The sequence below is a fragment of the Bufo bufo genome, chromosome 6 (assembly GCF_905171765.1).
Source record: "Bufo bufo chromosome 6, aBufBuf1.1, whole genome shotgun sequence".
Lineage (NCBI taxonomy): Eukaryota > Metazoa > Chordata > Amphibia > Anura > Bufonidae > Bufo > Bufo bufo.
In genome coordinates this window covers 378,151,661-378,178,518 of record NC_053394.1, presented here as the reverse complement: position 1 = coordinate 378,178,518, position 26,858 = coordinate 378,151,661, and the positions used below count along the sequence as shown (strand labels likewise).

The window sequence follows — 26,858 nt, the reverse complement described above, 5'->3', positions numbered from 1 at the left end:
ATTTTGATTAATATCCAAAAAAGTAAAAATGTCAGCAGCAATGAAATACCACCAAATGAAAGCTCTATAAGTGAGAAGAAAAGGAGGTAAAATTCATTTGGGTGGTAAGTTGTATGACCGAGCAATAAACCGTGAAAGTAGTGTAGTGCAGAATTGTAAAAAGTGGTCTGGTCATTAAGGGGGTTTAAGCTAGGGGTGGTTAGGATTAAAAAAAATTTATCCTTGAAGGCAATTTTTGTGCCAAAATTAAGATGAAAATGAATAGTGCCACCTGCTCATTTCATTGTTTTCTTTTTCATTTTCATTTTCAAATTGGAAATTGAGTCCTTACCCAAATTTAAACTAAGGTATGGGTGTAGACATCTCTATCTAAGCTATCCGAAGTAATGTTATAGACATCTATACAGAGAATAGCTATCTCTCTCAATCCTTCCATACATATGGGAAGAAGGAAGACTCCTTTAAAAACAGTTTATCTGCCAGAAAAAGGGATTGCGCTGGTATAATCAAACATGCCCAACCTTTATGTCTCAAAAGTTGGGAAGCCACCATACACATTAGATTTTGGCAGGTTCGTCCGATACACATCTAATGAACAGCTTTACTCTACAGTCCCCACCATTTTGATTTTGTCCTAGCTTATCTGCAGAGTTGAATTCAAGTAGGGTCAAATCAGTATTGCTTCATGTCTGTTTACTGTAATCCATTAATCATCTACCTGTATGCCATATATCTGACATCTACTCCATTGCTGGATCATCTCTTCCATTTGTGACCCACACTTGGTTCCTGTAATTAACCAGTGAGTTTATTTTAGGACCTTGTTTTACTTTTGCTGTTTTATTTTAATTTTTTTACTTTTTTTCATTATAACTATTAGCCCCCTTAGAGGTCTAGAGCCTGAGATCTTTTGATCCCTTGTACGTTTTAAATACAAAACAAGAAAATTGTGTATATACGGTACACGTCCCTATGATATAACACCAAAATATTGAGAAAGAGGACGCTAAAATGGAGCAAAATAATAAATGTTTTATTAGTGCTTATATAGGAAGGGGGTGGAACCTATAGAAATCAACTAAGACTGAACCCGTCTACCCTAATATATCTGGCCTCTACTAAAATTGGGTATAACTCCCTAGCAATTAGGAGGACTTTATTGATTATAATGAGGGGATAGACGGACTGATAATCTAAAATCCGCAGCACTAATACTCGGATATGGTGCTCCGAAAGGCAAGGTGCTGCCTGTACAATTGTGATGTGCTAACGGAGAAAGATACTGTGCGCTATAGCCCCTGGGGAGACTTATAGTATTTTGAGGAATCCCCAACCCACTAACAGGGGCTAACACACACTGCAAACACATGAACTGACCAGTGACATGCGTGTCACTGAGCAGCGGCAGTGAGTACTGAGAGCGGCTGTGCACTATGCCGGCTCAGAGACTCAAACCACCACATAGGTGAGTTAACCACATAGACGATTGCTGATGCTGGCAGAGACAGACCAACAAACAACAAGTCTAAACACACTGAGCTACGGCTCTACGCGTTTCTGTGCAGTTGGTAAATGCACGTCATCAGGAGCCAAGTAGCCACTACACCTACACTGCCTAACGCCGATAACACAGGTTTAAGATCGGCTTGCTAAGCCATGTAATCAACAAGGAACACCGAAGCCTAGTGTGAGAGACGGTGTACTGTTCGTTGCAAACATAGTCTCGGCTCTGTAATGGCCGCGAGCGGCCAGGCAGACGCCGTGATTTAAAGGGGAAACACCCCGCCCCCTAGAACACACCTCCTGCCGGCAGCCAATCCACCAGTTGATACAACCATACTGGGCTGGTCCGCTGACGGCAGTGGAGGAATATGGATGTGTTCAGGGGGTCAGCGCATTAGCACTGTGGCATATCAAAGTGTATGGGAAATATCAGCGGCTTTATTAAATGACAGGCAGCAATATTTTAAAAGCAACATCGGAGAACCTGAAGGTAGGCAATTAGTATCGAGCCTATGATGTCATAAAGTTACAGGAAATGGCACTACTAGAATGTATGATAGATAACAAGTGTGTATATAATAAATATCGAAAGTATGTGGATGAGTGAATACAACACTCAAATCATTGACAGAAGAACAATAACCACATAACAATCAAATACATATCATCTAGTAAAGGACAAAATATGAAGAGAAGGGAGGTACTATGATACCATTAAATAAACGGAACATAGGAAATGGCGTCATTTAGACCATTAGGCTTGATGGTACCTAGCCTAAAAATCCATTGCGCCTCCTTTTGTAGGAGAATGCGATCCAAATCACCACCACGCGGTGTCCTCTTCACAGTGTCAATGCCCTGAAATTTAATGACGGACGCATTGCCACTGTGGCATTCAACCACATGGCGGGCGATTGGTGTGTCCTGACATTTATTAATGTCAGATACGTGTTCACCTATACGCCGTCTTAGCTCGCGTATCGTTTTACCGACATATTTCAGGCTGCATTTACATGTCATTAAATAGACCACGCCAGTAGTTTTGCAGTTCACAAATGGTCTAATGAAGAATGTTCTGTCAGATGTACAACCGATAAATGATTTGTTCTTGTTGATGTAGCCACAAAACTTACAAGAGCCACAGGGAAAAGTTCCCGAAACGGGATTATGTAACCAGGTATGCTGTCTAGGACTTTGGTACATACTGTGAACCAAAATGTCACGCAAGTTTTGGCTACGACGGAAGGTGATCGCTGGTTTATCCGGAATAAGATGGCCAATGTCCGAGTCAGATCTCAGGATGTCCCAGTGTTCCGATAGCACATTGCGCACTTGATCATGAGCACTATCAAATGTGCCAATGATTCGCATACTCTCCAACCCTTGTGGATTTAATTTGGGAGACAGTAGCGAATCCCTATTCAGACTCAAAGAGTGTTGGTAAGCTTCTTTGAGTAACTGAGATGGATAACCTCGAGATAAAAATCTCCCTTGAAGGTCCACAGCAGCTTTTCTGAAGTCGGATATCTGGGAACAATTCCTACGGGCCCTTAAATATTGCCCCTTAGGAATACCTCGTTTGAGAGCTTTGGGGTGACCGCTCTCCCATCTGAGTAGGCTATTCGTAGCCGTGGTTTTTCTATACATGCTGGTAACAATGTCCCCAGATGCATTGAGTTTGATGGTCAAATCCAGAAATGAAATCTGGCTCTCATTTATTTCTGAGGTAAAAAATAAACCCAGCTCGTTGTTGTTCAAAGCTGCCACAAACTCATGGAACAGACTGGTGCTGCCCCCCCACAGGACCAGCACATCATCTATGTATCTGATCCATAGGGGGACAGCACCAACAAAATGTTCCATGTCATCAGAAAAAACCAGCTCCCTTTCCCACCAGCCCAGGAAGAGATTCGCAAAAGTAGGGGCACAGGGACTGCCCATCGCGACTCCCCTGAGCTGGTGGAAAATCTTACCGTCAAATAAAAACACATTGTGCGTTAATATGAACTCAAGAAGTTCCATAATAAAGGCATTATGGCCTATCAGATGTTCACCTCTCTGTTGAAGAAATGAGAGGACCGCTCTACAGCCCAAATGATGGGGAATGGAGCTGTAGAGGGCCTCCACATCTAAGCTGGCCAATTTGGTACCCTTATCAACATGGATACCATTGAGCCTTGCCAACACATCCATGGTATCTCTAACATGGGACGGCAAACTGGTAACAAAGGGTCTCAAAATGGTATCCACGTATGTACTGATGTTTGCAGTAAGACTGCCTGTACCGGAAACAATTGGTCTGCCTTTCAAGGGATCAAGACCTTTATGCACTTTAGGTAGGCTGTATAGGGTGGCAAGAACGGGGAAGTCAGGAAGCATGAAGGCAAATTCCACTTTGTCAATCAATTTATTCGCCAATGCTCTCATTAGAATGTCACGCAATTCGAGTCTAAACCCATCTGTAGGATCAGATGGAAGCTTCCTATAAGTAGAATTGTCACTAAGTATATTGAGACACATCTGTTGATATTTCTCATGTCCCAACACCACAATGTTTCCACCTTTGTCAGATGGCTTAATGACCAATTCAGTATCCAACTGTAGTTTTCTCAGAGCTTCCTTTTCAAGCCAACTCAAATTATCCGCACTACCCTTCAATGTGTCCAGTTGACAGAGCTTGTTAGTCACCACAGACACAAATGTGTCAATGGGTGTGTTATCATTTATCGGAGGCATCTTTTTGGAGGTGGGCCGTAAACGAGTAAAGGGGCCCTCACCAGGGTTTCGTAAGGCTTCAGAGTAAAGGTCTGTCAGAATATGCACATCAGGGAGATCAGACGGATCTATCCCTAATTCATCACATTTGCGTCGATCGTGAGTGGCAAAAAATTTTCGCCACTTCAACTTGCGAGCAAAGAGGTGTAAATCTTTTACCCAGCCAAAAAGATCAAATCTCCGAATAGGTACAAATGATAACCCTTTACGGAGGACTTGTATTTCTAAAGTGGTGAGAGGGCGAGGTGAAAGGTTGATAACCTGTAGTTCTTCCAAATTGCTGGAATAAGAGGCACGCGGTAAGGCTAGGGTCTGTTGTTTGTAGAATTTTTGTTCCGAAGTAGGTACTGAGACACTGGGGGAGTGTTGTCTAAAAAACCAACCCTACCACCAGTGTTACCACCTCTCCCTTTATTCCGTCCCTTACCTCTGCCTCTGCCTCTACCTGCACCCTGCCTCCTATATGATTGGGTGGGATTTACTCTGTCTGATGTGTCCTGCTCAGTGTCACAGTCAGAAGATGAAACATCAGTGTCAAGCTCTAAAGCATCAGAGTGCTTGACACTGTAGTCAAAAACTTTGCCTTCTCTGAAATCTTTTATATCTCTATTAAAGAGAGAGTGTTTCTTCTCCTTAAGTTGGGCAGTATATTTTTCAATATACGACTGAAGGAGAGCTTCTTTCTTAACAAAATCAGAGTGGTCGTTAAATTTTTTGACTAATTCAATATTCTCCTTTAATTCACCTTCAGCCAAAACCAGAACTTTTTTCTCCTCTTCTAATAGTAGTGTCATCAGTCTCAGAGAGGACTCCACCGATTCTTTTTCCCACTTTTTAATGAAATCAGGAGATCTTAACCGAAAAGCTGGTATAATCGGGTTACGCAGTCCCCTGGGAACAATTTTATTTTTGAGATAAACCTCTAAGGACTGAACCTCCCACCAAGACCTGACAAAATTTTTATAGATGCGGGTCACTTGTTTAAAGGCTGAAGAGATACTAATTGCTTGAGAGGAGAATGTAATCTCCTTCTCAGAAAAAACCTCTCCAGGGTCACCCATCCATTGCTCTGTATTGAGGCTGCCTGACAAAAAACCTGCCATTCCCTAGGTGAAATAAACTAATAATTGAATACAAACAAGAAAATTGTGTATATACGGTACACGTCCCTATGATATAACACCAAAATATGAGAAAGAGGACGCTAAAATGGAGCAAAATAATAAATGTTTTATTAGTGCTTATATAGGAAGGGGGTGGAACCTATAGAATCAACTAAGACTGAACCCGTCTACCCTAATATATCTGGCCTCTACTAAAATTGGGTATAACTCCCTAGCAATTAGGAGGACTTATTGATTATAATGAGGGGATAGACGGACTGATAATCTAAAATCCGCAGCACTAATACTCGGATATGGTGCTCCGAAAGGCAAGGTGCTGCCTGTACAATTGTGATGTGCTAACGGAGAAAGATACTGTGCGCTATAGCCCCTGGGGAGACTTATAGTATTTTGAGAATCCCCAACCCACTAACAGGGGCTAACACACACTGCAAACACATGAACTGACCAGTGACATGCGTGTCACTGAGCAGCGGCAGTGAGTACTGAGAGCGGCTGTGCACTATGCCGGCTCAGAGACTCAAACCACCACATAGGTGAGTTAACCACATAGACGATTGCTGATGCTGGCAGAGACAGACCAACAAACAACAAGTCTAAACACACTGAGCTACGGCTCTACGCGTTTCTGTGCAGTTGGTAAATGCACGTCATCAGGAGCCAAGTAGCCACTACACCTACACTGCCTAACGCCGATAACACAGGTTTAAGATCGGCTTGCTAAGCCATGTAATCAACAAGGAACACCGAAGCCTAGTGTGAGAGACGGTGTACTGTTCGTTGCAAACATAGTCTCGGCTCTGTAATGGCCGCGAGCGGCCAGGCAGACGCCGTGATTTAAAGGGGAAACACCCCGCCCCCTAGAACACACCTCCTGCCGGCAGCCAATCCACCAGTTGATACAACCATACTGGGCTGGTCCGCTGACGGCAGTGGAGGAATATGGATGTGTTCAGGGGGTCAGCGCATTAGCACTGTGGCATATCAAAGTGTATGGGAAATATCAGCGGCTTTATTAAATGACAGGCAGCAATATTTTAAAAGCAACATCGGAGAACCTGAAGGTAGGCAATTAGTATCGAGCCTATGATGTCATAAAGTTACAGGAAATGGCACTACTAGAATGTATGATAGATAACAAGTGTGTATATAATAAATATCGAAAGTATGTGGATGAGTGAATACAACACTCAAATCATTGACAGAAGAACAATAACCACATAACAATCAAATACATATCATCTAGTAAAGGACAAAATATGAAGAGAAGGGAGGTACTATGATACCATTAAATAAACGGAACATAGGAAATGGCGTCATTTAGACCATTAGGCTTGATGGTACCTAGCCTAAAAATCCATTGCGCCTCCTTTTGTAGGAGAATGCGATCCAAATCACCACCACGCGGTGTCCTCTTCACAGTGTCAATGCCCTGAAATTTAATGACGGACGCATTGCCACTGTGGCATTCAACCACATGGCGGGCGATTGGTGTGTCCTGACATTTATTAATGTCAGATACGTGTTCACCTATACGCCGTCTTAGCTCGCGTATCGTTTTACCGACATATTTCAGGCTGCATTTACATGTCATTAAATAGACCACGCCAGTAGTTTTGCAGTTCACAAATGGTCTAATGAAGAATGTTCTGTCAGATGTACAACCGATAAATGATTTGTTCTTGTTGATGTAGCCACAAAACTTACAAGAGCCACAGGGAAAAGTTCCCGAAACGGATTATGTAACCAGGTATGCTGTCTAGGACTTTGGTACATACTGTGAACCAAAATGTCACGCAAGTTTTGGCTACGACGGAAGGTGATCGCTGGTTTATCCGGAATAAGATGGCCAATGTCCGAGTCAGATCTCAGGATGTCCCAGTGTTCCGATAGCACATTGCGCACTTGATCATGAGCACTATCAAATGTGCCAATGATTCGCATACTCTCCAACCCTTGTGGATTTAATTTGGAGACAGTAGCGAATCCCTATTCAGACTCAAAGAGTGTTGGTAAGCTTCTTTGAGTAACTGAGATGGATAACCTCGAGATAAAAATCTCCCTTGAAGGTCCACAGCAGCTTTTCTGAAGTCGGATATCTGGGAACAATTCCTACGGGCCCTTAAATATTGCCCCTTAGGAATACCTCGTTTGAGAGCTTTGGGGTGGACCGCTCTCCCATCTGAGTAGGCTATTCGTAGCCGTGGTTCTTTCTATACATGCTGGTAAACAATGTCCCCAGATGCATTGAGTTGATGGTCAAATCCAGAAATGAAATCTGGCTCTCATTTATTTCTGAGGTAAAAAATAAACCCAGCTCGTTGTTGTTCAAAGCTGCCACAAACTCATGGAACAGACTGGTGCTGCCCCCCCACAGGACCAGCACATCATCTATGTATCTGATCCATAGGGGGACAGCACCAACAAAATGTTCCATGTCATCAGAAAAAACCAGCTCCCTTTCCCACCAGCCCAGGAAGAGATTCGCAAAAGTAGGGGCACAGGGACTGCCCATCGCGACTCCCCTGAGCTGGTGGAAAATCTTACCGTCAAATAAAAACACATTGTGCGTTAATATGAACTCAAGAAGTTCCATAATAAAGGCATTATGGCCTATCAGATGTTCACCTCTCTGTTGAAGAAATGAGAGGACCGCTCTACAGCCCAAATGATGGGGAATGGAGCTGTAGAGGGCCTCCACATCTAAGCTGGCCAATTTGGTACCCTTATCAACATGGATACCATTGAGCCTTGCCAACACATCCATGGTATCTCTAACATGGGACGGCAAACTGGTAACAAAGGGTCTCAAAATGGTATCCACGTATGTACTGATGTTTGCAGTAAGACTGCCTGTACCGGAAACAATTGGTCTGCCTTTCAAGGGATCAAGACCTTTATGCACTTACGTTCCCTTGTACGTTTTACCCTAATAGAGATCTATTAGGGTGAATAGTATTTTGATGTGCTCCCTGCTGAGCTGTACCTCATGTACAGCTTAGCAGGGAGGTTACAATCATAGCCCTGGGAAGCTTCAGCAGGAGCCGCATCCCTCTGCCTTATGTCACATATGCCGCGATCAGTGTTTTACACAGAATCAGAGGGGTTAAATGACGAAGTTTGGCTGGGTGCCTGCTGCAGCCAGCTCCTTACAATTGCAGGCACATAATGCGATACATGTACAGCATTATGTATAAAAGGGTTAAGGATAAGCGGATCAATACTGCCGCTTCAGAATTTATACAGAATTTCCCCCAAAATTCTAACTAACCCGTTTATTTTTTGGTTGATTCATTCTGGGCAAATGAGAGAAAGGGAGATGACTATTGTAGGTGAGTGTAATGGTCCCTCTTGGTTTTTTAAGAAAAATATATGAAATTTAGCACCTCTTACATCTGCAGATAGGCTTAGGAAAGCTTTGCATATCTTTCCCAGAAACCCAGAGGGGTATTACCTGGCCCACAATACTCCACAGAAATACTATGTATATCAGGAGCTCTCCATAATGAGAAAGAGTACTTCCCAGACAATGCATATATGTTGCTGAGAAATCCAGAGTAGCGTACTAGTGTCTCTCTCTCTGTAAAATACTCTTTCAACCTCTTTGCGAAAGGAAAATGATCTGGTAGTGTTACATTAAAGGTCATGACGATAAGAGCGCTTGAATCCGGCAACGCAAGCTTCGGTTATTACAATGTAAGCATTGTAATAACCTTTTCTATCACCTCTCATTATCCTCTGATTATAGTTCTGCCATACGGCCAGTTTATGACTCTCTCTTAATGACAATGATCATCTGCTCTATAACACCATTGACAGGAGTATTGACCTACTCAACAAACCTTGGCAGTCGCTGTATGTTTCCTCTAATGTCCCGCTTCAATCGTGTAAGCTCTATCTATTTCACATACAGAAAGCCAACTTTACATCAGAACGCTCGGGGAAGAGTCCAGACAGTGCTTTGTCTAGTCAGATGGGTCTTGCTTTAAAGGGGTTGTCCCATTACAACTTTTCTTCTATTCATAGTGTAGGAGATGTGTCTGATTGGTGGGGGGTCTGACCACTGAAGAAATGGGGCCCCGAGTTCCCCCATTTGAATGGAGCAGAAGACAGACCCATATGCATAAAGCAGCTCCATACGACTTTATGGGGCCGCTGGAGATAGTTGTGGGCTTGTACTTGGATATCTTCAGCAGTCTCATAGTGCTGAATCCAGCCGCAGACACAAATCCTTGTCTGGAACTCCTTTCAAACAGGTGAACATGACTCCTATTCTCATTAACGTTGAGGGCCCCACCGGTTGTACCCCAACCAGTCTGACCTTTATCCCCTATCTTGTGGATAGGGGAAATGCTGTAACGCAGCAACTAGGCTTCAGTAAATCGAGCTTTGGATGATAGACCCAAGGTTGATTAGGTAAAAATCTTTGTTGGTAATGCTGTTTCTGTACAGCATTATAATGTATGGGCTCTGTGAAGCCAAAATTTGTCTCGGCCGAAGTTGCACGTGAAATCGGTGACTGACAACAGTATTCCTATCTGCGTATTTAAAATCATTTTAAAATAGGAATCTAAAGTCGGCTTTGGTACAGAGGTACCAGCCAGTATCAAAGCTCAGCTCACTTCGGATTCCGATTTTAAAATGTATTAAATACGCATATAGGAATACCGTAGTCATTCACCAAAGACTCACGCAACTTCGGCTGAGATGAAGTTTGGCTACACATAGCCAATACATTTTTATGCTGTATGGAAACAGCATCCCCAACAAAGTTTTTTAACAAATTGACTTTAGATCTATGATCCGAAGCTCGATTCGCTCAAGCCTTCCAGCAACCCCAAAAAGTATTTGAAAGCTGCTATTTATGTGGATAAAGGCTAAACCTGGTCATTAGAGATGAGCAAATTGAAGCTGACAAAGTGGAATTCGTTCCGAATTTCAGGAAAAATTTGATTTGCACCAAAGCCGAATTTCCTCGCGCTTCATGGTAACGAATCACATTTTTTACTGTGATGTCACAGCCTTATAAATAGCGGCAGCCACCTTAGATTCTGCCATTTACCAGTGTACTTAGTACAGGGAGAGATGTCTACAGGCGCTAGGGACAGTGATAGGAAAAACTTGATTGTGGTGAAAAAACGATTTATAAGTGCAGGGAAAGGATAGGGAGGAATCGTTCCATAGCATTTGTATAGAACAGGGTTCAGTAGGGGAGGTTACACACTGGGTAATAGGAACAATTCTAGTACACCTTAGTGCACTGACTGGGAATCCAAAGTGCCATTATACAGCTCTGTAATTTCAGCAAAACGTTCTTGTTATTAGGGTGCAAGTGCTGTTAGATACAGCCATTAACAGGGTTTATTATAAGGAAATATTTCTACAGTACGTCTTATTGCCCCTGTGCGGTGCAGTTATATGTTGTAAAGCCCTTTTTTGCCGTGTATTAGTGGAAAGTGAAAAATATATTTGGCCCTTGTGCGGTGTAGTGATATATTCTAAAGCCCTGTTTGCCGTGTACTAATGGCGAAATAAAAATATATTCGCCATTCAGCATTGCACTTATCTGTTGAAAAGCCTGTTGTGTTGTGTAAAAGTAAAAAAAAAATAGGGCCTAATTGCCGTTCAGTGGTACAGTTCTATATTCTAAAGCCCTGTTTGCCATGTATTAGTGGCGGAAAAAATATATATTCGCCGTTCAGCGTTGCACTTATCTGTTGAAAATCCTGTTGTGTTGTGTAAAAGTAAAAAAAATTAGGGCCTAATTGCCCTTGTGCGGTGCAGTGATATACTCTAATGCTCAGTTTGCCATGTATTAGTGGCAAAATAAAAATATATTCGCCGTTCAGCGTTGCACTTATCTGTTGAAAAGCCTGTTGTGTTGTGTAAAAGTGGGAAAAAATGAGGGCCTAATTGCCCTTGTGCAGTGCAGTAATATACTCTAAAGCCCAGTTTGCCGTGCATTAGTGGCAAAATAAAAATATATTCACCGTTCAGCGTTGCACTTTTCTGTTGAAAAGCCTGTTGTGTTGTTTAAAAGTAAAAAATTAATTAGGGCCTAATTGCCCTAGTCGGTGAAGTGATATATTCTAAAGCCCTTGTGCGGTGTAGTGATATACTCTAAAGCCCTGTTTGCCGTGTATTAGTGGCGAAATAAAAATATTTGATCTAACATTTGATTATTGATCTAACAGTATGTCAGACAGAGAATTGCCAGGCCCTGCACAGGGGAGTGGCAGAGGCCTAAATGTTCCTTGCGCAGGTAGAGGTCGCAGCAGAGTAAGGGGCGTGGCTGCAAGGGTCGCAGCGAGAGGCCTGAGCTCCTGGTGTCATCTAGCGGTCGTGTCTTGACCAGCAACTCAGCGGCTCTTAAATGGTTGACTTGGTCATCCACTTCATCCAAAGTGACATCAGACACCCCCAGCCAAGAGTCAGTGGGTTCCTGTGACAAGACACTTAGTTGGCATGGCCCAGAAGCAGGCCCTGTACCCCACCTGTCCTGAACCTTCCTCTGTCATTTTCAGTTCCCTCACCGCGAGAAGTATTATATGCCGTAGGCTCGGCTCCACTTTTTTGCGAGGAAGAGCTACTAGAGGACAGTCAGCAGCTACTACCCAGCCAGGATCTGGAGGAGTCATCAAACCGCTTCCTCTGCTAGGCGGGCAAGTAGTGATGAGGAGAGTGGCATGGGAGCTGGTGTTGCGAGTGGTCAGGCTCCTGACCCAGAGACGGTTGAGGAGGACATCAGTGACGAGCAGACAGTACTCAATGAGGATAATGTAGCTGATCGCACTTGGGAGCCGGGTGACAAAGGGGCTTCATCATCATCGGGAGAGGAGGGTGGCAGCTTGTCTGTGAGACAGCGGCAGAGCCAGCAAGTTGCTAGCGTGGGCGGGAATCAGCAGGGTGGCAGCAGGTCGGGAGCCAAATGTGTCCAGGGTAGCCTACCTGCCTGGGAAGTAGCGGTGCAGGGATTCAAGGAGGCAGCGGCGGTAGCAGTCAGTCAGTGTGGAGTGTTGGGGGTAAAATCAACCACTCTGCGGTGTAGCAGTTTTTTGTTAAGCTGACGGAGGAGGTGAACGTGGCCTTATGTAGAGTCTGTGGGCAGAGGCTGAAGCGTGGCCAAGGTGTCCCTGCGTCAACATATGCAGCATCGCCATAAAGTGGCTTTGGAGAACCGTGGCACTGATGTGGCGGTCCAGCCTGCCACAGCAACCGCTACATCACCCAGTGGCACGCACCCGGTTTCAGGCAGTCAAGGCTCCACCACCATCATCTGCTGGTCCTGATGCTCCTGCTCCTCCTCGTCAGTCATTCCGTCAGCAATCGATCACCGAAGCGATTGCCAAGAGACAACAATATTCATGCACTCATCCAACGGCACAGAAGCTGAATGTGCTCCTGGCCAAGTTGCTGGTGCTGCAGTCCCTCCCTTTTCAAGTGGTGGACTCTGCACCTTTCAGAGAACTGATGGCTTGTGCCGAGCCAAGGTGGGGAGTCCGAAACCGTCATTTCTTTGCCAAAAAGGCAGTACCAGCCCTGCACACACATGCAGAACAGAAGGTGGGCCAGTCCTTGAGCCTGTCGGTGTCTGCCAAAGTGCACAGCAGAGCCGATGTTTGGAGCTGTAACTACGATCAGGGACAAAACATGTCCTTTACGGCCCACTGGGTGAATGTGGTTCCTGCACAGCCACACCAGCAACTTGTTCAACAGACAGGATCCGTTTTTTATGGGTTATTGTTCTCACGGATCAGAGGAAGGGCAAAATTATCAGTGAAGTCAACACAAACTTACTGCTGACACCCTCTCCACTTTTCTATGTTCTACATAATACCATAATTCCACTATAAAGGCTCTCAGCAGCCAGAAAATAGCAGTTTTTTCATGAAATTCGTCGCAAATATATTCGGATCTAAGCAAATTTTATTATTTTTTTTAATTCGGCCAACCGGCGAATCGAATTTTTTAAAAATTTGCTCATCTCTACTGGTCATACACATTAAAGGGGTTCTACAGGATTTTTTTTTATCAGTGGTCTACCTTCAGAAAAGGCCATCAATATCTGATTGGTGGGGGTCTCCATTCCGATCGTCTCCTAGCAACCGTGCGTGAAAATCGCACCGCATCCGCACTTGCTTGCGGATGCTTGCGATTTTCATGCAACCCCATTCACTTCTATGGGGCCTGCGTTGCGTGAAAAACGCACAAAGAGGAGCATGCTGCGATTTTCACGCAACGCACAAGTGATGCGTGAAAATCACCGCTCATGTGAACAGCCCCATAGAAATGAATGGGTCAGTATCCAGTGCGGGTGCAATGCGTTCACCTCTCGCATCGCATCCGCGCGGAATACTCGCCCGTGTGAAAGGGGCCTAAGGGAACCTTGCACCATGAAAATGCAGTCATTCATTTAATTCCTGCTCATGCAATGCTTAGGAGTTCAGTGGTTGGTCCTAATCAGAGATTGACAGCTATCTGTATGTACAGTCATATAGGGAAGGCTGTAAATCCCTAAGTAGCACCGCCCTCTGGACTCCTAAGTATATAATAAGCAAGGATATATATGATAAGTTACACTGAATCTTTATCCTCAAATATCAGTCTGCTCAGCTCCTCCTGGTATATAACATTTTGCCTGCAGGACTGCACTGCATTTTCATGGTCGCAGGCTCCCTTTAAGGCTTACAATGCTCAATATGAAGCTATAAAGAGACCACAACTACAGTAAAACCAGATAATATAATAAAAAGCACAAATTAATGAATAATGTAATACACTCTACAGAATAAGAAGGTGCGCTGTGTTTTCTTCTCCTTGCTTTCTTGTGTATGAGGACGTGGGCTACAGTTTCTGCCTCAGGCACTGGGATCATAATATAGAATCTGCTGATCTGCACATTTCATACCGCAGAAGAACAGATTACTGTTCTCCTCATTGTATTTTCTAACATAAGGAGGAAAACCTTAAAGGGATTTTCCGAGATTTTCTTACTGATGCCTATTCTCTGGATAGGTTATCAGTATCCGATTGGTGGGGTCCGACACCCGGACCCCCACCAATCAGCTGTTTTGAGAAGGTACCAGTGCTCACAGTAGCACTGCGGCCTTCTCTCTGCTCTCCCTAGGCGAGTGGCAACATGTTAATGTGGCAGGTGACCTAGGCGCAGCTCGACCCCATAGAATTGAATGGGGCTCAGCGTGATACCAAGCACACCCTCTATACAATGTATGACGCTATGCTTGGTGAGCTGAAAGAAGGCAGGTGCTAATGCGAGCGCTGGTGACTACAGCTGATCGGCGGGGGGTCCCGGTGTCGGACCACGATGGAAACAGATACTGGTGACCTATTCTCAGGAGGATAGGTCACCAGTTAAAAAAAATCGTGGAAAATCCTTTTAATATAAATAAATCTATATAAAATAGCTCTCTGAAGAGGCTGCATCGCTCCTCAGAGCACAGCGGCCTCTTCCTAGACCAGTGACATCACCATACTTTGGTCACATGGGCTTGGTGCAGCTCAGTCCTATTCAGGTGAATGAGTTGGGAGCTGCAACACCAAACATAGCCACTATGCAATGGACGATGCCGTGCTTGCTAAGATGCGCAGAAACCGAAGCCTCTTCCAACAGCTGACCAGCAGGGGTCCTGGTGTCAGCCCTGCACCCATCAGATGTTGATGACCTATCCTGACAATAGGTAATCAGTATTAAACATTCAGAAAACCTCTTTAATGTGGTTTTCTCACTATAGCAACCTATTGCCTATGCATAACATAGGTGATAAGTGTCGCATTGCTTAGACCACTATGATAACAAGAACGGGTGTCCCAATGTTCTTTGTCTGGATGGAGTGGTGGTCACGCATGCACAACTAACTATATTCAATGTCTATGGGACTCTGTCAGTCCATGGAGTGGTAGCGCAAGACCACTGCTCTATTTAAAGGGGTGAAATGGGTTCCATAGTGTTGGGACTCTCAGTGATTAAAACACTTCTTGTTATATATCCTGTGGATATGTCATTTAGTAACTTATATTGGGACAACCCCTTTAAAAGGAATTTGTCACCTCTGACAAGCCCTAATAATTACAGCATTACATGTATAGATGACCGCCAGTGACTCCAAATCAGTCATTTCTATGTCGATATGCACATTATTCCCCCGTTATCCCATAACCAGCTGTGGAATGCATTGAGAGCACTTGTGAATGCGCACATAAATGGAAAGGACTCCAGGCAGAAGTCCTGTCTATGCATTCCATGGTGGTTTATGGGCACATATTAGGTGGAAAGAGGGTGAGCATTACATACCAAATTACTGATCTGCAGTCAGCGACAGGTGTTCTATGCATGTTGTGTATAGTAACTAGTGGCAGTCTAACTCCCTGGCACCTCTGCCGTTCAGCTGTTTGAAGAGGCCGCAGCTCTTCATTGAGCTTCATGGCCAGTGACGTCACTTTCATTGGTCACTTTCCTAGTTGCAGCTCAGTCCCCGTCAAGTGAATGGGCTGGGCTACAATCCAAGCATAGCCACTAACAAGGTAGGGCGCTGTGCTTGGCATGCTATGAGGAGGCCACATCGCTCACCAGAGTACCGTGGTCTCTTCAAACTGCCGACTGTCAGGGTTGCCAGAAGTTGGACCCCTATCCTTAGGATAGGGCCATCAATATTGATCTCCCAGAAAACCCTTTAATGTGTATGGTTGGCTTTATTTCTTTAAAATATCCCACTACAGAGATGAGTTGTGCAATCTGCCCAATCCATAAGTTTGGGAAGCTATGTCTTATTACGATGATTGCTAAATTAATAGAACCATCAGGTAACATCAAGGGAATCCTTCAGGGTCTACCAAACTGTTATACGAGGGTCATGGTGGAGCTTGAACGTCTAATCTGAGGGTCAAGTACAGATCTCTCCTAATGTTCCACATTTGAAAAGGTAAACAAGATTGACACATTTTCTATGGTTTGTGTTTGACTTCTCATTTCATCATTATTAGACACGTCTCTAATTGTATTCAGCAGAGAGTCAGAAAGTGCTTAACCTCAAACACACTTCAGACCTCAGCTTTCCTACTAGTTCTACATCCGCTCCATACATCATCAGGGTCAGAAGAGCTTTTCATGCCAGGCAGATATATCAGTAAAAAGAAGCCAGCTGGCCAGGGCTGGAATATCGACAGCTGCCCCTCTTTGTTTATAGAGAGTACAACTGGGCATTCGGTATAACGATAGTGCCAATTACCAGAAGCCGCTAACAAAGTATGGAATATTAGACATCCGCATTGATTATTATGGATCTGAAGCATCTGTGTCCTTTGGAGCCGATGGTGGCTCTGTATAGGTGGCACAAAGACCATCAAGTAAATGTAGAATAGTGAAAAGAGGTAGAACAAAAAACAAATATCAGATGTGTCAGATATACACTGTCTTGTATTATATTATCTTTTTAACCCCTTCAGGACGTGGCGATTTTCCATTTTTGAGTTTTGGTTTTCTGTTTTCTGGAACCATAGCTGTTTGAGGGCTTGTTTGTTCAGTGACATATTGCACTTTCCAATGGCACCATATAATATTGCTATGATGTAGTGGGAAGCTGGCAACAAAAATTCAGAACGAAGTGGAATTGAAAAAAACCCCATAATTTTATGGGTTTCCTTTTTTATGCGTTCACTATGCAGTAAAAACTTACATGCTACCTTCATTTTAAGGGTCAGTACAATTACAGTGATACCACATTTACATAGTTGTCCTTGTGTTTTAATACTTAAAACAATAAAAGCTTTGGAAAAAATATATTTTTCTTTTCATCGTTATATACTGATCCCTATAACTTTTTACATTTACAGAGCTGTGTGTGAGCTCATTTGTTGCTGGGCAATCTGTAGTTTTCAGTGATACTATTTTGGGTTGTGTATGACTTTTTGATTACAAATTTTTTGGGGAAGTGAAGCTATAAAATCTGTACACCATATGGGATAAATGCAGTTTGGGCATTTTGGGAGGCAGAGGTACAAATAATTTTTACTTTGTTATTGTATTTTTTGCTTTTTTAATTTTTTTTTTTCAAAAGTCCATGGTGGACCTGAAAGTGCAATCATTAGATTGCTCTTTTCTTACACTACTGTGATTTAATACAGTAGTATACAGGGAATTCAGTATATTCCAATGCAGCACTGCCACCTGCAGTCCTACATTGGAATATACCTGTGATAGGCCTGGTAGCTTCGTACAGGGTCCAGTCTATCACGATCAATGAATGGTTTCCTCGATCTGAGCCCATTGTTCCCGGGGATTGACCAGGGAATTTTAGGGGTTAAATGTCTGCAATTGGCCTTATTGCAGGCATTAACCCAGTGTGGGTGCCAACTTTAAAGTGCCTACCTTCTTACATGTACAATGCATGTCGCAAAGGGGTTAAAAGAAGAGTTTTTTGAGAAGCAGTACACAAAAAGCCAACCAGAACCCTACACTCTACTGATGAGAAGTTCTTACAGTATTCTCCAAGATCCCAGTCTCATCATTCATTGCATCCTTTAATCTAAGATGAAAGATATTTCCACAGCCACCCATTTTCTTACACAGTAATATAAAGAAATGGCACTATAACGTACAATACTTAATTAAATAAATAAGGGAAGGAAGGAAAGAATCAAGATTTCTAAGAACACTGTAGATGTGGCTGATTTTAGGACAAACTATTTATATTTTTAACTCCTATTGAAATTGGTTTTCCAACTCAGAAAGCAATATGCAGTATTAGGGCCTTATGAATTTCGTTATTGCTGGGTAGAATGGAAAATAACGGAATTCTTAAGACTGAATTCAAAACGGAATCCTTTAAGGGCATTCCATTTTCATCAGTCAATAGAAGTCTATGGCCAAGCATAACGGATACGTCTGGTTTCCGTTATGCAGGACGGAAAACAAAGTCCTGTGAACAGATATTGCCTCTATTTAACTATTGCAGACACTGCCACTGCCTGTATTCAAATTATCTGGACATCGTACCAATTCCAAGCATCTAAACCAATTAAAAATCACATCACTGCTTGGTTTCTCAGTTATTTATATTTTATTGCTTGACAATCACTTTACATTGCGGTAGATTAACTGCAAATATAAAGCACACATTACCACTTCAGAAAGACTGGTGTGTAACAATGTCACGGCGGACAGTATCTCAGATATACAGACAGCCAAATAAACAAGTGTCTAGGCGAGATGCTGGGGAATGGTCACCTCCTAGCATATCCTTGACTTCTGTCCCTACGCTGCTAAGCCCACATTCAGACCTTGATGGTAGGAATAATGTGTCCTCGTGCCTGGACTGCAAACACCCTAGAATCCCTGAGATGGTGAAAGGGGAGAAGGGGCAGAAGACATACAAACAGCCTAGACCGCAAATAACAAAAACAGAAACCAAACTTATCTGAGCTGGAACAGACAATCCTTCCTTCCTTGAATCCAAGGCCAGACTGAATTCTATAACCCGCGTGGCCCTCTGGGAGTGAAGGCAATTTAAGCCAATGACCCCACCCAGAGCACCTGAAGGAAGGCGGATCCAGTATGATTCCAAAACAAAACAAAACAAAACAAATGCATAGACACGTGCTGCCAATCTGACAGACCTCCGCACACCGTCCGAGCAGGCCATGACAGTACCCCCCCTTCTACGGGTGACCTCCGGGCACCCCGGAGCAACCTTATCTGGGTGGGCTCTGTGAAAAGCCCTAACCAGTAGGCTGGCACTGACCTCCAGCGCCGGAACCCACATCCTCTCCTCTGGGCCGTATCCCCTCCAGTGTACCAGGTACTGAAGGGAACCCCGAATAACTCTAGAGTCAAGAATCCTGGAGATCTCGAACTCCAAATTCCCATCGACCAGAACAGGAGGAGGAGGCGATGGCGATGGTTCCACCGGTCTCACATATTTTTTCAATAAAGATCTATGGAACACATCATGGATCCTCCAAGTCTGCGGAAGATCCAGCCAAAACGCTACTGGATTGATCACCGCAGATATTTTGTACGGCCCGATAAATCTTGGGCCCAGTTTCCAAGATGGCACTCTCAATTAAATATTTTTAGTGGACAACCACACCAGATCACCCACACACAGGTCCGGACCAGTCACACTTCTCCTGTCAGCCATTCGCTTATATCTCTCACCCATCGTCTCCAAATTCACTTGTATCCTCCGCCAGATAGAAGACAAGGTAGAAGAAATCCTTTCCTCCTCTGGCATCCCAGAGGAACTAGTCCCCGAAAAGGTACCAAACTGAGGATGAAAACCATATGCGCCAAAAAATGGCGACTTACCTGTGGATTCCTGCCTACGGTTATTCAAAGCAAACTCCGCTAGGGGCAGGAATGAGGACCAGTCCTCCTGATTCTCCGTCACAAAGCACCTCAAGTAGGTCTCCAGGTTCTGATTAGTACGCTCCGTCTGTCCATTCGACTGCGGATGGAAAGCCGAAGAGAACGAAAGTTGAATGCCAAGCCGAGAGCAAAACGCCCTCCAGAACCTGGAGACAAACTGCGTGCCCCTATCAGAAACCACATCCGAAGGAATACCATGCAATTTTACGATATTATCAACAAAAATTTGCGCAAGAGTCTTGGCATTAGGCAGACTAGTTAACGATATAAAATGAGTCATCTTGCTAAAACGGTCAACTACCACCAAAATTACTGTTTTCCCTGAGGAACTCGGTAGATCCCGTAATAAAGTCCATGGACAAGTGCGCCCAAGGACGAGACGGAATAGATAAAGGAAGGAGTGAACCAGCCGGTCGCGTATGAGCAACCTTAGATGGTGCACAGGTCTCACAAGCTGCCACGTAATCCTCAATGCTCCTACGTAACCCGGGCCACCAGAACCTCCGGGACACAAGGTCACAGGTGGACTTACCACCAGGATGTCCGGCAAGGACAGTATCGTGATGTTCCTTGAAAACCTTGTATCGCAGTTCTTCGGGTACAAACAACCTCCCTGGGGGACAAGAACCAGGAGCCCCCTCCTGAGCTCCCAACACCTCCATCTCCAATTCGGGGTACAGAGCGGAGACCACCACCCCATCAGCCAAAATCGGAGCAGGATCCTCTGAATCACTTCCCCTAGGAAAACTGTGAGACAACGCATCTGCCTTGATGTTTTTTTTATCAACTTTGTTTTTATTGAATTATATAGACATATTGACATCCATTATTACAACGTCCAAGTACAACAAAGTCCCTCCGTGGGACGCATGACTTCAATGGATGAAACTAAAAATATCAGGAAATAGCATGAGATCAGTGTTACATCAGACTAGAGGTTACAATCTCCTGATGCTTGGCATCAACATTCTCAAAATTACAATAGCATATTACTATCTTAGTGACATTGATGCATACCAAAAGAGTTAAAAACCAGGGAAAACATTAAAATAAAAGGAGTGAAGCAAAGAGACAAGAAAAGGACAGAAAGGAAAGAAAGAAAGAAAGAAAGAAAGAGAAGAGAAAAGAGAGCATAGGGGAAAGTCTCCTTGAGCGACAACTGAATCGAATCAACTCTTCAGGAAGAAAAACTAGCCTGCGAGTCTTTACCATAAGATGAGGATAACCAGGGACTCCAAATATGAAGGTACTTATGGTGAGCGCGACATGATCTACTGGACATCTCTTCGAATCTACAGATTTGGTGTATTTTTTCAAGCCATTCCTTGGTAGAGGGAGGTACCGTACTCAGCCATTTCAGGGGAATCAGTGACTTCGCTGCAGCAAGAAAGTAAGTAACTAAAGATGAGGAAGATTGGCGTTGCCTTGATGTTTTTGACCCCCGGACGAAAAGTAACAACAGAATTGAACCTGGTAAAAAACTGTGACCATCTGGCCTGCCTAGGATTCAGACACTTGGCAGATTGCAGGTAAGCCAAATTCTTATGATCCGTATAAACAGTAACGGGGTGAGAAGCCCCCTCCAACCAGTGACGCCATTCCTCAAAGGCCAACTTTATAGCCAGCAACTCTCTATCTCCCACATCATAGTTCCTCTCGGCGACCGTGAGCTTCTTAGAAAAAAAAAGCACATGGGACCCACTTGCCAGGAGAAGAACCCTGCGACAGCACCGCTCCCACCCCCACCTCTGATGCATCCACCTCCACCACGAATGACTGAGACACATCGGGCTGCACCAGAATGGGATCAGATGCAAAACACTCCTTAATAGTCGAAAAGGCCTGTAATGCCTCCTCCAACCAAACAGAGACGTCAGTGCCCTTCTTTGTCATATCAGTCAGAGGTTTAACAATGGTGGAATAGTTCAGAATAAATTTTCTATAGTAGTTAGTAAACCCTAAAAACCGCATCAAAGCTTTCTGATTCTCTGGTCGGTCCCATTCCAGAACCGCCCGGACCTTTTCGGGGTCCATACGGAAACCAGAGTCGGAAAGCAGATATCCCAAAAACGGAAGCTCCTGCACCGAAAACACACATTTTTCCAATTTGGCATATAATTTATTCTCCTGAAGGATCGTCAAAACCTGTCTCACACGATCCTAATGGGTCTTCAGATCAGGAGAGTAAATTAAACTGTCATCTAAGTAAACTACCACGAACCTCCCACCAAGTGATGAAAAATGTCATTGACGGAATCTCTGAAATACCGCTGGCGTGTTCGTCAACCCAAAAGGCATAACCAGTTTCTCAAAATGACCCTCGTGCGTATTGAAGGCCGTCTTCCACTCATCCCTTCCTTGATTCTGATCAGATTCTAGGCCCTCTCAAATTCAACTTGGAAAACACCCTGGCACCAACAATCTGATCAAAAAGGTCGGAGATCAAGGAGGGGATACGGATCCGGACCGCTAATACGGTTCAATTCCCGAAATCCAAACACGGTCTCAGTGATCATCCTTTTTCTTAACAAAGAAAAAACCTACTGCCACCGGAGACTTAGATGGCCTAATATGACTTTGCAAACTCTCAGCGATATACTTTCGCATGACTTCTCTTTCAGGTTGGGAAAGATTGTAAAGGCGAGACTTTGGCAACTAGCTCCTGGGATGAGATTAACAGGACAATCATAGTCACGATGAGGGAGCAATTCCTGAGTCCCACCCTCCGAAAAGACATCCGCAAAGTCTGAGAGATATTGAGGTAGAACCGCAGTGGACACCCCAGAGATAGATGTGCCAAGACAATTCTCCGAACAAAACTCTCCCCAACCAATAATTTGTCTTGCCTGCCAATCAATAATTGGATTATGTTTTGTCAACCACGGTAAACCTAGGACTATAGGAGCAGGCAAATTCCTCATGACAAAACAAGAAATAAGCTCTACATGTGAATCACCCAACCTCAACTGAATACCATGTGCAATATGAGTGAGACTCCTTTGAGAAAGAAGTGAAGAATCTATTGCAAACACCGGAATCTCCCTTTCTAAAGTGCACGTACTTAGACCCAGATTTTGAAGGAAAAGAAAGTCAATAAGGTTTAGCCCAGCACCACAGTCAATGAATACCTCAACAAAAAAAAATCTTGAGTCTAGCGCCACCATAGCTGGAAGGAGAAAATGAGAATTACAGGGAGCTTGCATATTTGCTTGTTCCACTACTCCATTCACGCTACCAAGAGTCAAGACTTTTTTTTTTCTTTCATATCATCACGCGGTTTAACAAAAGGACAAGCAAAAACAAAATGGTCACTTTTACCACAGTAGTAACATAATTTATTTAATCTCCTAAATTTTCTCCTACCAGAACGAAAAGATATCTGACCCAACTGCATGGGTTCCTCCCCTACCCCAGAGTTATAAGTAATATCACCCTGGGCAGCAGGTGAGACAAAACCACACGCAGAAGGGATCCCTTGCACGGAGGGACCCATACACCTCTCTCTGATACGTCTATCCAACCGTATAGCCAAAGACATCGCATTCTCTAGAGTATCCGGGTACTCATGAAAAGCCAGGGCATCTTTCAACCTCTCAGATAACCCCTGACAAAACTGACTACGTAACGCGGGGTCGTTCCACCCCGACTCAGTAGCCCATCTCCTAAACTCTATGCAGTAAACCTCTGCAGTATGTTTACCCTGTAATAAGTTACACAATTTAGATTCTGCCATCGAGACCCGATCTGGGTCACCGTAAATCAATCCCAGGGCTTTGAAAAATTCCTCCACCGACCGGAGGGCCAGAGAACCGGGCGGCAGAGAAAAAGCCAGGATTGCGTGTCCCCTTTTAGCAGAGAAATGATTATACCAACCCTCTGACTTTCATCACCTGACGAAAATGGACGCAGTCGAAAATACAATTTGCATGACTCTTTAAAGCGAAAAAAATCATCTGCACCCCCTGTAAAGTTCTCGGGAAGAGCGACTTTAGGCTCCCCACCAATTTGACCTGCACCTGATGCCAGAACACTCTGACACCGCGTGACCGAACTACGCAGAATCGCAACCTCTAGGGATAATCCCTGCATGCGGTCAACCAGTGCATCAATTGACGCCATCACAAAACCGCTGAGTAATGGCAGTCACAGTATGGCGGGTTATAATGTCACGGCGGACAGTATCTCAGATATACAGACAACCAAATAAACAAGTGTCTAGGCGAGATGCTGGGGAATGGTCACCTCCTAGCATATCCCTGACTTCTGTCCCTACGCTGCTAAGCCCACATTCAGACCTTGATGGTAGGAATAATGTGTCCTCGTGCCTGGACTGCAAACACCCTAGAATCCCTGAGATGGTGAAAGGGGAGAAGGGGCAGAAGACACACAAACAGCCTAGACCGCAAATAACAAAAACAGAAACCAAACTTATCTGAGCTGGAACAGACAATCCTTCCTTCCTTGAATCCAAGGCCAGACTGAATTCTATAACCCACGCGGCCCTGTGGGAGTGAAGGCAATTTAAGCCAATGACCCCACCCAGAGCACCTGAAGGAAGGCGGATCCAGCATGATTACAAAACAAAACAAATGGTTAGACACATGCTGCCAATCTGACAGACCTCCACACACCGTCCGAGCAGGGCATGACAAACAATGGCTCATGCACAAGTGCTATATATAAGATATTTAACATATTATTATTATTATAAACTGCTCACTAGTCACAAACTGTTCACTATTTATCCACTTAAAGAGCTGAATTGGGGATTTGGTCAGGATTTATGGTGCCCCTAATGCTGTGAAATAAAGGAAGATACTTATCCATCATGCAATACCATCTGGGAGGCTCCAAATTTATTCTGTCGCAGGACAAGGACCCCAAACATACAGCCAATGTCTTTAAGAACTATGTTAAGCCTAAGGAAGAACAATGAGTCCTGGAAGCGATGATATGCCCCCTACAGAGAGCCCTGATCTCAACATCATCCAGTCTGTATGGGATTACATGAAGAGACAGAAGGATCTGAGCAAGCCTACACAAAAGATCTGTGGTTAGTTCTCCAAAATGCTTGGAACAACCTCCATGCCGAGTCCTTTAAAAACTGTGTGCAAATGTATCTAGAAAAACTGATGCTGAAGGCAAAGGGTGGCCACACCAAATATTAATTGGATTTAGATTTCTTTATTCATTTACTTTGCATTTTGTTAATTGACAAAAGTAAACTATATACCATACATATCTATCTATATATCCAAAGCTTTGTTCTTCCCTCATTTTTAACCCCTTCCTGCATGCCTAAAAAGCCAGTTTACTTATGTGCTCCTAGTAACCGGACTGTCAGGCATGTCAGTAGATCATCTGAAGCTCAGCTTGCATTGTGCTGACAGCAGAGAAGAGAAAGGTTACTTAGTAGCAGCCGAATCATGTCACCGTCACTTGCTTTCTCAGTCTGTGCTATTAATTAGATTTTTCTAAAACTTTAAACACTTTCATCCAAAAAAATATTACCACATATTAAGAACCATGTCACTATTCTATGTAATATTTTATATAAAAAGTTGGATGGTTGGATGGTGATGTCCTGGCTCAGTACCTTCCTCTTTGTTTGACTTTTAGCCGGCAGACAGTCCTTCCTAACGCTCCCAGTCTACCATCACTGCAGCCAAAGAGGTGTGGGGCAGGAGAGTGACTGAATGAGAGTTTCACACATTATACTAATCAATGTAATGCTCTTCCGTGAGTATCTTTATCTGGTCCTATGAAGAGAACAACAGAGCTGTCCTACTGTTATCCCAATTCTGCACCTACTATTATCATGAGGATTATCGCATGGACAGCATCTTCCCCTCACCACAGTAGTAAACTGACAATTTATTACTTATTTATATAGGAGGTTTTATCATTTGTGTTGATTCCTACAGAAGGACAGTATTTTGTATGCAATTTTCAAATGCATAGTGATGACGCAATGAGAAAGAAACAGACGTAAATTCTAAAAAATGCGTTTTCTATTAATTAAGAGTTTTAGTAAAATGCTGAAAAGAGAGGGGCTAGTTTGGCAGGGAGGTGAAGAAAAGACCACCTCCCCCTTATAATATATAATATAAAGATTTAGAAATTCACACAAGATTGTTACTTACACTACACACTGTAGTAAAACTAAGATTTCTTACCTGGAACAAAACTGCCCTGGACAACCTCTTTATAAGCCCACCAGCCTTCATGGATTTTTGGTGAATTCTGTTGTGCTGAAAAAAAACAGAAAATACAAATATGTTGATTTAATGGCAAAAACCTGTTTTACTAAAACATTATACATCACAATGAGATATAATTCAGCGCAGCCTTTTTATGTATTACTTTTTTCTACTGTTATTTCATAACATAGGTAACATAGAACCTGTTATCTAGTCATTGATAGGTTGATCATCCCCTATCAGGCTAGAGTTACGCATAGGTATTTTGTGGAGTTTTTCAAAACTTTTTCTTTTTTAGTGACATTTTTTGGTGCAATTTTTAATTGTAAAAATGCCAGTTCCAGGTGTTGAAAATCTATGGAAAATGTTGCCTACTGGCATTTTTTTCTATTTAGAGGCATATTTTTTTTTTGTCCATGGCATTTCTTTAAAAAGTATGTTGAAGATGTGGAAATTTTTCAAGTGTTTTTCCATCACCTTCTCTACAGGGAGGAAAATAAATTGGTTTTGAAAAAAATGACACTAAAAAAATGCCATAAAAACACAAGTGTTCTGGAGAATGGTTTCTATGGGCTTTTTCTGGTGGTAAAAAATAAAATAAAACACCAGAGCAAATGCATGTGTGTAGGGGCCCTAAGGAACAATTAAAGTTGCATCATAACAATTTTGACCTAGGAGAAAGGTATACCTATACATTAGGGCCCCCCAAACACAGTGTGTACTGTCTAATGTGTATGGGGAGCTCCCAAATCTCCCCCGAAAGATGAAGTCAAGGGAGAGAAGGATCAGGTGAAGGATCTGAAAGAAGGATCGGATGATATTTTCAATCCTTTTGTTTTTACAGGAGATAAACCACTTCCAGAGATGTCTGGC

General features: G+C 43.5%; 1 protein-coding gene across 2 annotated transcripts in view; it reads right to left on the bottom strand.

Annotated features, from left to right (window-relative positions):
- CA10 (carbonic anhydrase 10) overlaps positions 1-26,858 on the bottom strand; it is a 319,822-nt gene that overhangs the window by 146,557 nt on the left and 146,407 nt on the right. Inside the window, exon 3 of one of the 2 annotated variants that reach the window (XM_040435975.1) lies at positions 25,962-26,036. The exons of the other annotated variant lie outside the window; for it this stretch is intronic. Coding sequence (XP_040291909.1) covers positions 25,962-26,036 — 75 coding nt within the window. The remainder of the gene's footprint in view (positions 1-25,961; positions 26,037-26,858) is intronic. 2 annotated transcript variants of the gene reach the window in all.